Genomic DNA, 15577 nt, shown 5'->3' on the forward strand with positions numbered 1-15577 from the left:
CATAGATATTCCCTGAAGCAGATGCCAGAGCCATCCCCTGGCTGCAGGGTGGGGGCGGGTAGGGAAGGAAGATTGGAAAGGGTGGCGGGAGGGATCGCAGGCGGCCCTGGAAAGGCGTGGTTATTAAAGACCCAGTGTCTAGTTGGAGGATCTGGGCACTTTGATGGTGACGCCCTCCTCCTGGCTCTTTTGATCAGCTCCCAGGCCTGAGCTCCTGCCTCAACACCGGCCCTGTGGTTCCCCCCCATGGGGCTCCAAGGCTTTCTGCTCAGCCCCCTCTGTGAATGATGCCACTCCCTCTGATCTCAAGCCTCGCTTCCTGCCCGGGCTCAGCCCTACCTGCTGGAGTCCTCCTGCCTGAACTGTTTTCCAGCCTGTGTGAGCCTCACCTGTGAGACCTCAGCAGTTCTGGCTGCTTCTCTGGGCACAGCAGCGCTCAGCCTCCCTAGCCCTCAGGCTCTTTTCCTCCCTCCAGACTCAGCCTGTCTCCTGCTTTCTGCCCAGAGTGGGACAGTCCCCCTAAATCCCCACTCCAGGGCAAAAGCACGCCACTTCTTTGCTGGAGAAAAAGCGAGGCTCCCTCAGCTGTTAACACCTGCGCCCCTTCCCAGAGCACCCCGCATAACCAAGTGCTTGGCAAGAAAAGACAACAGAACGGACCTTCAAAAGAACACCTTTGGAGTTTTGTTCCATCTTTCTTGATTCAACTTCAGAGTTTCCTATTAAGGAAAGCTTCACCATTCCCCCTCTGCCAACCAACTAGATAAATACATAAAATAAAGTCAAGAGGAAACACAGTATTTGAGATGTTAAAAGGAACACAGTTGGAGTTAAACCCCATCGATAACTGCTCTTGACCCGTTTCTAGCCTGTGTGGCCCTGAGAAACTGGGATTATAGGAACATGGAGACAGCAGGGAATTGTGGGGAGAATGAAGATTTCAGAGTCAGAGCTGGTTTTGAGTCCTGGCTAGTGAGCCTTTTAGAACCTCTGTTTTCTCCTCTGTAAAAATAGGGATAAAAATAGCACCTACATGAGAGTAGCTGCTGAGTTCTCTGCAAAAGCCAATGATGTGCCTAACACATGGTTGGAGGCCACAAGGGTTTGTCTACAGTCTTTCCTTGACTTCTGGGGCTCATCTCTGAATCAAAGCCTCTTGACCAGGAAGGGGCTTGGAGCTGAGCTTTCCTGAGTGGGAGCATCTGTCCCCGGGCAACACCCTCAGCTTTGGAAAAATGTGGGTTCTACCTGGCACAACCAGACGGGGTCTGATCCCAGAGACGAGGGGATTAGCAGGATCCCAGCAGGGACTGCAGTTGGAGGGGGTCAAGCAGAGCAGAAGCGTGGGTTCTGTGTGGGGTCTAAACCGGGGGCCAGGGGAAAGGAGCAGGGCTTGGAAGTCACTAGACTGTACACACATGGGGATGAGGGCATGCCTGTTTTGTTCTCTGTGGTATTGTGTACCTAGCACAGTGTCCGGCACTGTCTTTCTTGAACAAATGAAGAATAAATGAATGACAACCTTATCAGTCGGAGCCTGGTTGCTTCAGGAATTCCTTTTCAAAACAAGGCAAAGGAGACCAGCTGCTGGCAGGAAGCAGAGGGCCTCTGGCAAGCAGACGGGTCTGTCTGGATGCAAAGCGTTAGTGATTGGTCAGGCAGCGTGGAACCGGATTCTAGCAGGTTCTATGGGCAGGCAAAGAAATTCTGGTCTCTGGATGATGGAAACCATGGAGGGTACTGAGGAAGATCTAGTGAATTCAAGACGTTAGAACTTGAACTCTAGAGCCAGACTGCCCAGAGCCCAGTTCTGTCACCCACGAGGCATATGACCTGTATCAAGTATCGAACCTCTGCACCTTTACTTTTTCCTTTATAAAACAAGGATGGTAATAGTATGTCACAGGCTTGTTGAGAGGATTCAATGAGATTATTTGTAGGAAGTCCACACTAAGTGCTCGGTAAGCACCGCTGTTGGGACTGTTTGAGAGGAGTGGGAGATTATCGGAGCTGTGTTTCAAGATAGTGAAGCAGGGAACAGGTGCAGGATGGATTATCCCAAAGCGAATCTAGTTAAGAGGTCATTGCAATATCCAGGCATGAAAGGATAGGGCCTAAATTAGGGGAATGATTGGGGCCTGAAGCGGAGATCAGTGCAAAACAGGTGGTTCATGAAGAAGCAATCAACAGAACTGATTGGCTGTGGTGGAGGGGAAGGTCAGAGGAGGGGGGAGGAGAAAACTCAGAACTCCTTTGTGCCTCTGAGAGCGAGGGTGCCTGGGTAGGAGATGGCACCCCCAGGAGGGACGACGGACATCTAAAGAAGGAGCAGGTATGGAGGATAAAAATTCAGCATGGGCATGCTAAGTTGCACTTGGGGTAGCCCAGTCATGGGGAGATGTGAAGCTGGAAATGCCCAACGAGCTGGGTGAGATACTGGGGCTGGGGGGAGAGCAGGCCATCACAGAAGCTGGGCAGAGACCTAAGAAGTGTGGAGGATGCACCTAGGTGGTGTTCACATCTGGGGAGAGGCAAAGAGCCCACCTGGGTGCAAACGGCAGCAGCCAGCGGGTGGGAGAGAAGCAGAAAAGCGTGGCGTCTGTGAAACCTTGGGGGCTGAGCTCCTGGTAGGAGGTGATGGATAGTGAGGTCAGATGCTGCAGAGCCAGGAAAAGAGGGGTTGGGACCAGCCCCATGGGTAAAGAGCTGACGACGCAGAGAGCAATTTCAGCCGCTGAAAACTAGTAGTGGCTTCTGGGGGTTCATGAGAGGAAGGAGAAAGGGAGGAAGTGGAACCAGGAGGAAGCGTCATAGGAAAAATGTGAACCAGGGCACAGGGTGAGGGAGAACTGGCTTAAGTGCAAGTTGTTTTTCATCTCAGAAATCTGCATGGTCTGGAGTGAAAGCCAGGATGCTGGAGGAGAAGGGAGCTGGTCCTGGAGGAGGCAGGCGGCAGGAGGAGCAGCCTGGGAACTGGGGCAGGAGGAAGAGAGACGCAGTGGGATGTTGAAATGCTACGGGAAAACCACGAAGCCAACAGCTTTGAGTTGTTGGTAAAGGAAGAGGTGAAGGCATGGTGCGGGGAGAAAGTAGGCGGAGGGGCATGGGGAGAAGATAGGGAGCAGGTGTTCAGGGGAGAGGAAGGGAATCCACGAGAGATGGTGGAGGACGCACAGAAGCCAGGGAGCATCTGAACGCAACTGAGGAGTCAGCTGGTACGTGTCCAATCTGTGATTTTCTGTGGCAGTTCCGTGCTGGGGAACAAGAATAAAAATGTCCACTAGTGGGACGTGATTTGGAGAGGCAAGGAGACTTTGAGTGCAAGGACAGAGTCAAAATGACTAGCAGTGGAGTCCGGACTGGATTTTGGAGTCCTGGCTCACTATCTGCGGTCTGTGGAATAAAGACAGTGATTTCTCAGCAACAAGTGAGATTTGAGACAAATGACTGTAAATCTCCGTTTGGCCTTAGGGTAGGTTGTGTGTTTTCTTGTAGCAGCAAACCTGTATGGAACGTGAAATCACCGATCCTAGGGGCAAAAGCCCCTAATGATTATATGGCAGCTGGGGCTGGGTTGTTTTCTGGGAGAATCTACGTAGGGCGCCTCAAATGTATCTGGTCCTATCTCATCGTGTCACTGAATTCTTTCAAGTGAGCTGTGTCTGTCACCTACCTCCACTGGATTGGAAGAATCCGTTTGGGAAGGGACTCTGTACTTTCTGATCTCATTTTGTGCATAGCGAGGGGCTGAACTCAGAACAGGAAGTCCATGAATATTCCCTGACTCGACTGCATCCTGATCATGCACAGTCCGGGGCCTGGCCCGGGGGAGCTGACAGGATTCTTGTTGTCCTGTGGTGTTTTGGTGTCCCACTCATCAATGCTTGGGCATACTTATGTAGGGGTTGGAATCCTCCTGAACAGGAGAGAAGCCGCGTATCTTATTAACAAAGAGCACCGAAGGTATGCGGGTCAGGAAGCCATTTCATCCGGATGAGTGAATTTCATGAATGAAAGCGATTTGGCAGGTCCCCTGATTAGGGTGGTTGCTGGTGGGCTTGGTCTTTCACAGTCAATGACAGACCTGGTCATGGGTCTGGACATGCAATTCTGATGTGAGAGAATGGGGCATTATGGGAATTAGCCCAGAGAACCAAAGACGCAGAAAGACTCAGAACACGGTCGAGGTGAGGGCACCATGGCCTCGGTAACCTGGCTTAGCGCATGCTCACTGGTTACCATGTTATGGTCCATTATTGTTTTTCATTTTTGTTTATTTTTTTGAGAGAGAGCATGAGCGAGCACGAGTGGGGTAGGCGTAGAGAGAGGATCCCAACCGGGCTCCGTGCTGTCAGTGCGGAGTCTGACGCGGGGCTCGAACTCACCACCGTGAGACCATGACCTGAGCTGAAATCAAGAGTCGGATGCTTAACGGGCTGAGCCACCCAGGCGCCCCTTACTTTCCATTTTTTTCAGCCAAGTGCCCCCAGTTCTGTGAGTTTGTATTCTCCAATATCGTGACGAATGAGGAGAGATGGGGTAACCTCTGAAGCTTGAGTGGAAAAAGGCTTCCAGGAGCAGCTTTTCAGAAACATCGTCATTTGCCAAAGGGCAGGCACGGTGTTTCTGTGGGCAGGCGGTGAGGCCATTGTCAGGGTTTCCAGGAAGACATGTACGAACCTGAGAGTCACAGAGTCCCAACCCTGTCTCCCATACCAAGCAAATGTGTAACAGATTAAATATTTATCTATTGTCCTGTCCACCTCAATAAGACATGGCACTCTTTAAAACGGCTGCCTTAATGACGTCTGTGTGTGTTGGAATGCGGCCCTGGGCTAACAAATCGCATCTGAAGATGTGGAAACATGAAAATCAATAACAAGAAATGAAAAGGCTGTTTCGCCGATAAAGCATCATTTATCTTAATCTGTGGGGCTTCTCAGAATTTCCTAAGTGCCCTTTGAAATGCCAGCGTCAAAGCTGGGGACCACGTGTATGCGGAAGGCCCAGGGGAGTCGTCGAGGCAGAAGTGCCGATGGCTCAGGCCTCAGGAGCCTGCTGGGGAGAAGCGTCATTCTGGGGCAGGCCCCCACTGGACTGGTTTCCAACCAGATTGCTCCCCAGCGGGGGTTTCCAGGGATATTTCTGGGATTTCAAAACTCTCAGTGAAAATAATATACCATCGGAATGGGAGATATTTCACAAGATGTTAACCGTGAAGCAGAAGTGACCCGCTTTTGGTAGGCTTAATACAATGTGGTGGGCATTGTAACAGTCACTTGCACTGACTAATATGAATTGGGAAAATAAAATTATTATTCCACCTCCAGGAAGCCTATACCTTACCTGACCCTAGGCTGGAGGACCGCATTCCTGCCTCCCCCCCCCCCACCCCCAACCCCGCTGAATCCACACTGGGACCCAATGACACAAGTCCTCTGTGGTGAGGAGGTTGCAAACACTGGGCCTCAGGGATTGGCTTTCTGGCTCTAGCCCTTTCCTTTGCTTCACGCACACACCCTCCTCTGGTCTTCAGGCTCCCTTACCTCTTCTCAGGGGATGAAAATACAGGAAGATTGGAGGTGGCTTAGGACCTCCTGCCCTCCCAGCAGCCCCAGGGAGGCGGAGGATGAGGCTTTCCTAAGTATACCTCGGCTTCCAGATTGGGGGTGGGCAGAGGCTCGTCTCCTCTCCTGATCTCCTTTGCTCTCTGGCTGTCACCATGGTTTGTAGATGGAAGGCCAGCCTCAGACGCCATTATTGCTGACTGCTTTCTGCAGAGTTTTCTCGCACGGTGGCCAGAAGGCTTGTGAATACACACTGCCTCCCACTTTTCTCATAAAATCCACAGGCCTCTGACACCTCTGAGCTGATACCCCTTCTCCCTACCTCACTCCTTACACTCCAGCCAGGCTGGCTTTCTGCAGCTCCCTCCAGGGAGCCGAGTCTTCTCCTGGCTTGGGGTCCTCACCTATGCTGTTCCCTTGAAGGACAAGCTCCTCACGTGAGGAGATGTCACTTGAAAACATCACTTTGCCAGAGGCCTCTCTTGACCTCAAAACCCAAGCGGGGCCTCTTTCACAGGTTTTTGTATTTGTCCTCAGCGGTCACCATAGCTTCTGGGCACCACTGATTTGTGATTTTTGTGTGTATATGTGTCCCCAAGTGAGCTCCACAAATGAGCCTCCTTTGTCATGGGACCCGGCACGCCTAAGACATCGTAGACACTCAGTGCATGCTTGTTGACTATCTGGCCAGCTGGTTAAATGAATGAATGAGCTCCACAGAGCACTCATCCTGCAGATTTTCAGGGGGTAAGTCAGTCCCATGGTCAGATGCAATCTGGACGTGCCCTCATCTGTCTCCCTGCAGAGGGTCATAATATGCCTCCGTGTAGGAGACTCTGCGATGAGCTCCAGTGAGGAAACAAAAGTTAGGGCTCCTGGGTGGCTCGGGCGGTTAAGCATCCAACTCTTGGTTTCAGCTCAGGTCATGATCTCGCGGTTCGTGGGTTCGAGCCCCGCATGGGGCTCAGCACTGACAGTGTGGAGCCTACTTGGGATTCTCTTTCTTCCTCTCTCTCTCTCTGCCCCTCCCCCACTCACTCTCTCTGTCTCTCAAAAATAAATAAAACTTAAAAAAATTACAAAAGGAAACGAAAACAAAAGGGAAAAAATAAAACCAAAGCTGTAGGAAGTGAGTTTAATTTTCTTTAGCCTCACATTTCCCAAACGTATTTGAATGTGACATTTTTTTCCATCTAACATCGATTAACATCCCACAAATGTACTTTAAGACGTGCTTCACTGGTGGCTTCCTACTCGGGAAGCCTGAAACTCAAGATCGTCAGCCTGGGTGTGGGGGCCGCTTATCTCGTGCTGAGCACCCTCCTGGATGCCTGTGCATGTATTCACGTGGGCAGTCACCACCCTAATAAAGCAGGGAGCCTGAGCAAATTCTGGAGCTAGCCTGGGTTTATATTTTATTTTTCAGGGGAAAGAGGGAAAGACAGCCGACGTTTGGCATTTGCAGATAGAACATGGTGTTTGCAGATACGATCTTTGTAGTTATGACAGTGAGCAACTTGTACACGCTGACTTGTCTTTTGCTGAGACCTGAATCCGTAAGTGTTGGGAAGCTGGTGTGTGGACACAGGTCCCTTAGTGGCTGAGTGAGTCTACCTCCTATGTAGCATTTGCATCTCAATGCAGTTCTGTTCTTAGTATTTTCTTGAATTTTCCAACAGACCTGAGTGAATTTTATGGAGGGGCGATTGCATGCGATATTAGCATGAGTGAAGGTTTCAGGACATATCCCTCTTGCAGAGTTAGGATGTTTAATGTAGGTAGGCTTCCTGAGGTGCAGCTGCATTAGATGCATTGGGTCTCAAATTATTTTTGATCAGCCCCTGCTTAGGGCAAAACTGCTTGACCTACCAACTCCATCTAGTCTCATTTTCCAGCGGAAAAATAAATTGGTGATAATTGGGGGGGAAGTGGATCATGTATACATTGGCTTTAGCACTGGAGTATGGACAATTCATATTTGAACCACAATGTATACATGTCTGAGAATCCGGTCATTGGAAAATTACAGTTCCAGAATACTGTTGATGCAAATAAGCTTCAGAGCTTCAGTATACTAGGGAGGGTTAACCAAGCAACCCACAACAAAATAAACTGATAATGGTAAAACCAAGCTGACGGTAATTCATGATTAGAAAGTACTGAATGTAGCCATTGCAAATCGCAACCAACTCAAGGCAACACTGGCGATGTGCCGATAAAGGGTCTTCTCCCTGATTTGGGGAACGTCAGCTCTGTGCCTGCACATGGGAAATGGGAATTTGCTGATGGAACGGAGCAGTGCGTGCCTTTAAAAAATTTCAGTTCAGGACGCATGAGAACGTCTCTGGTAACATACCCCTTACCCATAACCCACTAGATCTCAGCTTCAACTTTTGAAATCATCACCTCAGCAGCGTCTCCTCCTTCGAGGAAGGCTTTCCTTGCCTGGCTCAAGCAGACCAGAGATGTTTATTTGGATTTATAAAGTGTTTACAATCTCACTTAAAGAAGTTTTAACATCCAGTGTGAATCTCCAAGATGTAATGTTAAGTGAAAAAAGCAATGTGCATGACAGTATGCATACTATGCTATTTATGTAAAGACATGATGTTATATATGTGTTGATGCATTCTGTGGCCGGAATAGCTCTGGAAATGAATATGCAAAAACAGATCAAAATAGTTGCCAATAGTATCTGCTGCTGGGGGAGGGGAGAGAGGCAGACTGAGTTTTTTTTTTTTTTTTTTTTTTTTTTTTTACTACTCATTCATGCTCTTTGAGTTTTGTACCATTTGTAAGTAAACTATTCAAAATATCAGTTTAAATTTGGAAGAGAAAAGGCCAAAAAAAAAAAAAAAAAAAAAAAAGAGGCAGTAAGCCTACAGAGAGTTGATTCTTGGTTTCTTCTTTTTAAAGAGGTGAGGGTTAAGTTTGGTTTATTTATTGTTCTGATCCCTTTCTCCACCTTCAAAAACATGGTCGTGTATTCAGCAAGAGATTCTAGAATCTAAAGGAAAGCCTCCAGAGGAGGTGAGATGTCGGACCCAGGCCCTAGGTCTGGGCAAAGATGAGGCAAAGACCTCCATCTTGAGACATAGTATTCTGACAAATTGGCCCCGTTATTGAAAACCTGCCCAGCGTTCTCATGCATTTCCATACCATGTGTATGCAGAATACAAAAGGAGGGCTCTTAATGAGGCCACTCGTACCTTGTACATTTGCAGCATGAATATAAAGAAAAAAGGACAACAGAGGAGACAAAATTCGTATAGCAAAGCATGTTTAAGTGAACACATTCCTCTCATTTCATCCCGCTTCTGGACTGCTCAAGGAGACAAAGCAATGGTTTATCTTGATTTGCTGTCAGGAATTTAAATGAGCACACACACAAATATTATACTATTTAGTGTTTCCTAATGAAAAACGTAGTATTTCATTAATCACATAAAAAGAGTTGTATTCTTTTACATAATTGGCACGAGAGAGTACATTGTCTTTATATCTTAAAAGCTCATTATGCTGAGTAACAATGATTTCTTAGAGCAAAATGTCCACGGAAATATTGTGGTGTATCTAAATTTTATGGGTTCTGAGTTACTGCAGATAGAGAGCAGGAAATGCGTCGAAGCTGGAAGGAAATGTTTGGGACAATATGGGAGGCCCAACTTGTTGGGGGTAGGGTGGGGCTGTGGGCTGTAGATAGAGATCAAAATTAATTCCTCAAACTAGAGGTGGGCTTTGGGCAATGAGCCGAAAGTAGTGCCAAAGCAGGCACAGACTTCAGGCGGGTCTACAGGCTGGTGTCCATCTGGCATGTTTAGGAAAATTCTATAATGAAGATATAATATGAGAACGAGTTATTATTTACCCCAAGGCCTTGGTCAATGGAAGGGTACAAGTGTTAAGTACCACAAGCCCCACCCCTCTTCTGGGGGTGTCCCCCTCCCCATGTCAAGTGTGCAAATGCTTCCTCATGCTTCTTGTCCTTCTGGTCACCCCCATTTTGGCCCCTTTTCTATTCTCGCAGAACCCAGCAGCCTGGGACTCCCAGACCTGTATTTCAGAGTTGGGTTCACAGAGAGGGGAATACGAGTAACCGCAAGCCCGCGAGTAAACCCACGCAAGGAAACTGCTCGGCTTGGGTCTAAATGACTTACATTTTTCCTCGCTTGAATTAGCCAGTAATTGCATGTGGGCAGACTTAGCCAGGAATGGTCTAAATGATCAATTAGAAGGCAAAAAGGAGTTCCTTTCTTTAAAGTTCAAGGGTCCCTGTTGAAGGGCCCTGCTTCCCAAGCCACGCTCACGTGGGCCTGCGCCCAGCTCTCTGTGGTGCCTGAGGCTACCGTACATTTGCCTAACGATAATGAATTGAGTACTTATTTTGCAGGAAAATATAGGGCACTTCCATTACATGCAATCAAGCAAAAAGGCTGCAGAATGTGCCACTCCATTAATTTTAAACAGAATTCTTCCCAAATATCACCCTGAAACCAGAGTATGGGGTTATTACAAATCTGAAGGAATTAAGAGTAATTTTCATTTGTACAAAGTAGTGGAGGGACAGGACTCCTGCCACACACACACACTATTAATTGACTTAAATTGGATTCGCCAATTTCAGTGTGAATCACTAAGCCGCGAAGCAGCTCGCCTGGTGGGGGGATGGGTGGGCTCCCGCCATCTTTGAGGGTGCAGGTGCCCAAACCGTCCCCCACAACTATAGACTAATGGGATGGGCTAGTTATTAACAAGCATGTTCAAAGAAGAAAAGCATGTGCCAGCCTCTGGCAAGTCACGTAACCTCTCTGAGCCTCAGTTGCCTCATCTGAGCATTATAATCTTCCAAGGGGATTAGAATACCTGCTTCAGTGGGGATCCTTGAGTGTTAAGGAGTTTGAGGATGTCAGAGCACTTAGCGTGGTGCCCGGCACCTAGTTTACAACCATTAAATGGTAACAATTATCTTCGTTTTCATCTTCTAAGGGGAGTCTCTTGTGCCTAAACTGGTTCCCGAATCGCACTGAGGAACTCTGGAGCTGGCACCAGATGGGAGGAGTGGCCGGGTCAGTCCCCACTGCCTGGGAGGCGTGAGTCAGCCCACCCGGTTACTGATCATTTCCTTCCTAACTTCAGCTCCACTCTCCCCGGGCGGTGGCTGGACTGGCGGGAGAGCACAGGGCTGGACACGGGAACAAGCAGGTTAAGGTGGCCGGGGAACGGGCCAGGGTGCCCCTCACTCCACGTTCCGGTACTTGGTGAAGAGGTTGTACAACACTCTCAGTGTGGATTTCAGGTCACAGTTGACAATGTCTGCGTAGAAAACAAAACACACGCTGCTTCAGTGGGGCCGCCTAGCCCAAAGCAGACGTCCTTCCTGGTCTCCTTCCTTCCACCGCCCGCCTCGTGTGCCCAGCAGGGTCCCGGGGTGGGTGTCCCCCCTCACCCACAGGACATCGTTCTGTGTTCCTGAAGAGCGTTTGGTACCGCTGGGAGAGAAAAAGCATCCCCCACGAGGCCACCAGAGGCAGGTGGGTGGTGAAGGATGGGCAGTGTGCGCAGCAAGAATTTGGAGTGAGGGGCAGAGGTGCCGAGCATGGGGGTCTCCCCTGACCCCAGGGCATGCAGGCTTCGCTCTAGAAGCCACATCTCTGCACGAGGGGCCCCTGCCCCGTCCCCTGAGTCTCCCTGGTCTGTGGGGCTCCTCTGCCTTCAGCCTCGGCCACACAGCCAGCCAGGAGCGGTGGGGAGGAGTGGAGGGCCTGGGGCTATAGTTGGGGGACCAGGAGGCGAGTCAGGACTGAGCTGCCTCTCCTTAGGCAGGGAGGGCCCCCCCGAGGGCACAGACGCCCACCTGGTGAGAATATGCAGTAGACAAGGGTCATCAGGGGACAGACTGCTTCAGGTGGAGGACAGGGCAAGGCAGCTGGCTTTGCGGCTGGGAGTTTGTATTTTCAGGAGAGTTCTGCCACGGGTTCCCCAGCTTCTGTACAACCATTTCCTCCCCCCATCCCTTTCTTCTCTGGTTGCCCCTTGAGCCCTCGGCTGCCGCCTCTGTCCTACAAGGCCCCCTCTCTGCTCTGGTCCCCCTGCACACACTCCCTTGGAGAGCTGTCCTTTGAAGAATGGGAGTAGAGAAAACAAACAAGAGAAAGAATTCTTCCTCCTATTTAGGAGTGCGTATTTAGGTAAATAAATCAGGAAAAACAAAAGAAAAAAGAAAAGGAAAGAAAAAGGCAAAAGCCCATGTCAGGAGAGTGGTTACATTTAGGGAAAAGGCTGAGGACACCGTAGCTGGAAGGAAACTGGGAGCTGGGTGGTGGTCACGTGGGTGGCTTGCTGGCTGAGATTTCGCCGACCTGTATGTTTATGTTGCATGTACCTTTCTGTATATGTGCTGTTTTTCACCACGAGAATGATTTTTATTTATTTTTTTTTTTTTTTATTTTTTTTTTTTTAAATTTTTTTTTTAATGTTTATTTATTTTTGAGACAGAGAGAGACAGAGCACGAACAGGGGAGGGTCAGAGAGAGAGGGAGACACAGAATCCGAAGCAGGCTCCAGGCTCTGAGCTGTCAGCACAGAGCCCGACGCGGGGCTCGAACTCACGGACCGTGAGATCATGACCTGAGTCGAAGTCGGACGCTTAACCGACTGAACCACCCAGGCGCCCCGAGAATGATTTTTAAAAACCAAACTATGCAGAGGGTCAGATGAGGTAAATGGTGTAAGATTCAAAGTGGGGAGAGCTTCTGCTGAACCCCTGGGAAAGGAGGGATAGGGGAAGTTATCCGAGCTCTAACCACGCCCGGGTCAGTAGGGACAGGGATCCTTCCAGATCAGGCAGAGAAGGAGGCCAGTGGCTCCAAAAGGCTGGGTTGTGGCTCCCAGGTCTTAGCCTTGGGACCCTTGCAGCTGTGGCTGCCGCAGCTAGGCCCCCTCAGGCCCCAGCGTCCAGGCTCTGCAAAGATCAACGCTGACTGGGCTACAAGCCGAGTCCAGGGCCGGGACACCTCCTTAGGGCTGCCCCAACTTCCTCACAGGCCTTATCCCAGCTGTGACCAATCCTGCTCCACCCTAGCTGGGCTCGGATCCTGCTCCAAGTTCTCTTGCTGATAGACCAGGGTCTCCCAGGAACCACTCGAGAGGCCTGGAGCTCAGCTTCCTTTTCTGCTCCCATTTCGGTTCAGGCACGTAGAGTCTCCCTAGATCTAGGGCCCTGTCCAGCGGCTCTGCCCTGCTACCTTGCCCTGCCCCTGCCAAGGTACCCTCTGCCAGGAGTCCTATGCCCTGTGGGCTAATTCCTGCTTGTCCCTGACTGCTTGCTGTTGAGTAGTTCTTAAGTTCCACTCAAGTCAATCATTAAGAAGTTAGTCAAGGGAGGAATTGTTGGAAAGCAGAGAGGGACAGAGGTGAGCTCAGCAAGGGACTGAGCATGAAAGGAAGGTAGGGTAGTACTAGGACGAGTGCAACAGGCTCCTGACTGGACTCCTCAAAGCCTCTTGCCCTCTCTAATCCATGCTACCCACTGTAGGTAGACTATTCAGTCTCTGGGTATGGTTGTACAGGATGTACACTGCACAACTCCAGGGTGCATTGTTCACATTTTTGCGGTATCATTACCCTAGGCCACGGCCTAAATGGTGCCCCTCGAAATTGTGCAGCTCATAACTTGTATGGCCATATAATTATTTCACTTAAGATAAGGTCCAAAATCTTAAATCACGACTTTGCAAGGCATGATGTGAACCGGTCCACCTTTCCAGTCTCACTTCATGCCACACTCCCTGCTCCTTCACTATATGCAGGTCACACAGACTTCCTTTCACTCCCCCCCCTCCCCCCCCCCCCCCCCACCGCCCTATGGCTGTGCTTCTCCATCACCTTGGCCTCTGCACATGCTGTTGCAACATCTAGATTACCCTTCCCAAATAGCCAACGCCTGAACTTTCTGCAGATCGCAGCTCAAAGCACTGCTTCCTTAGGAAAGCCTTCCTGACAACCGGCCTTGGTGAGGGTGCCCTGCTTTATGGTCTCAGAGCCCCCATGCTTTCCATAGCACTCCCTCCAGTTCTAAATTGGTGATTTGGTGCTCATTTGATAAAATCTGCCTCTGTCCTGGACTGTGTGTGACTTGATCACAGCCAGCCAGCCTTATTTTGCATCTGCGGCTTAATCTGGTACCTGGCATGTGTAGACCTTACAAGATACAAATAGATAGATGAATGAATGATTGCCCAATGTCATGCGAGCCAAGGAAGAAAATTCTAGGGAGAAGAGAGAGCTGATAGGGCTCCGTGCTCCCACAAGGGTAAGACTGGAAGGAGTTCCCAGGGGACATGGCTCTAACTGGTGGCTGGCCAGAGAGCAAAGCCACGTGCAGGTGGAGGCCACGTGTTAGCCACAGAATGGGCAGATGAGGAATGGAGGCTGTGGGCATGGGCACAAGGGAGGAACTTGGGGGCTGATGGAGGAGAGGCAGAGATGGATGCAGGAGGACTTGTTCTCCCCTTTTAAGGACAGGTGAGTTAGGAGGTTTCTAGAGAAGGAAAATGCCCACTATGGGAGAATGTCTCAAGCTGACCATTTAATTTTAATGCCTGCTGAGGTTTGAAGCCCATCTTCACGACAGCTATGTAACCCAGTTAAAGTCACTTGACTTCCTTGAGTCCGTTTTCTCACTGGTAAAACTGGGTTTACAAGAAACATCTAGAACACGTGAAGGCCTCCCTACACGGTAGTTTTCCTTCCCCTTTCTCGTCTTCACCTGTTATGTACAGCTGCCAAGTCTGTGTAGTGCACAACTCCAGGGGGTGCCATTTACATAGACGGGGCCGCACTCCCTGGGAAACTCGAGTTCCTTCTTTCTATAGGCCATCACCACCAGGTAGGCCTGGTGAAGAGCGGGGACTACAGTCAGAGACACTGACAATGGTCTGTTCTTATCAAGAGAGCCAACTACCACACAGTTCCAAGCAGGTCAGCAGATGGGCTATGTCAGCCAGGGGAGAGGCTCTGGATTCCTGGGAACGAACTGTGACTCCATGCTATATAAACAGAACCTCTTGAAAGCCCTGGCCTAATAAATTGTGTGATTACTAACTCAGTACTGCTCTGATGACCGCTGTGTGCTGGCCCGGGGCCCCTCTCTGGGAGCGGTCTGCACGGTGGAGCTCCTGGTTAGAAACAACCAGAGCTGGTCAGCCGGCTGGCTGTGGCCAAGGGAGAGACCAATCAGACCCAAGACTACTCTAGGGAGAAAATAGCCTCTGGCCAAGGGGAAAAGGCTCCATGTTTGCTCCTCTCGCCCGGCGGCATTAGGAATTCTTCTTGTTCATTAGCTGACCATCCAAAATGAGTTCATGGTTCTCTAAAGGATGCAGAAGTCAAAGGGGCGTGGGGAACTCTCTTCGCACAGTCTTTACAGAGGGACAGGGCCCTGTATGGCCATGCCCTCCATGGAGCCATCTGTGCCACAAGTCTCCCTTATCCCAGCCTGGACCAGTTGCTGAGGCCCTTTCTCAGAAGTTTTCCCGCTGGGTCCCCAAATCCCTTGACCAAGGTGGGAAGACACTGGTAGCTCAGTGCCACCAGGTGGTGGGGGCTGGAATAAGATGGGCAGCCACAGGCCAGCTGGGGTGAGCCAGCCTCCATCCCACTCCTGATGGATCTAGCTCATTCTTAGTCCCTGCCTCACTTTCCTGTCTGCTCCCTATTCCCCCCCTCCCACCCACCGTGGGATAGGACCCATCCTTTGGAGATGCGCCATATTGATGTTGGTCTGCTACCTATCTGGCGCTCTTGCTCTTTTCTTTACATACTAAAAATATTTAAATATGACGAACATCCAGAAAAGTTCACGTAACCTACATGTATGGTGTTAAATGCTTGGAAAAGAAACCCTATGTAACCACCACCCATGACAGAAGCAGAACATTGTCAGCACCCTCAAAGAGCCCTGTCCCCATCTGGTACATTCATTCCTGCCTGGTACTAGATTTCTCCTGAGT

The 15577-nt window shown here is 50.0% G+C and overlaps 1 protein-coding gene and 1 long non-coding RNA gene across 7 annotated transcripts in view; one reads left to right on the top strand and one right to left on the bottom strand.

Moving 5' to 3' along the window:
- PARVA (parvin alpha) overlaps positions 1–15577 on the bottom strand; it is a 191641-nt gene that overhangs the window by 10455 nt on the left and 165609 nt on the right. The window contains exon 13 of one of the 6 annotated variants that reach the window (XM_019456352.2): positions 8831–10880. The exons of the other annotated variants lie outside the window; for them this stretch is intronic. Coding sequence (XP_019311897.1) covers positions 10804–10880 — 77 coding nt within the window. The 3' untranslated portion in view covers positions 8831–10803. Of the gene's footprint in view, positions 1–8830; positions 10881–15577 lie in introns of those variants that run through there. 6 annotated transcript variants of the gene reach the window in all.
- Positions 73–15577, top strand: part of LOC109271152 (uncharacterized) — an 82140-nt gene continuing 66635 nt past the window's right edge. Inside the window, exon 1 of the long non-coding RNA XR_008421196.1 lies at positions 73–2332. This is a non-coding gene — a long non-coding RNA (uncharacterized LOC109271152). The remainder of the gene's footprint in view (positions 2333–15577) is intronic.

Source organism: Panthera pardus, unplaced genomic scaffold (assembly GCF_024362965.1).
Source record: "Panthera pardus isolate Hobbes unplaced genomic scaffold, ASM2436296v1 HiC_scaffold_12, whole genome shotgun sequence".
Taxonomy (NCBI): domain Eukaryota; kingdom Metazoa; phylum Chordata; class Mammalia; order Carnivora; family Felidae; genus Panthera; species Panthera pardus.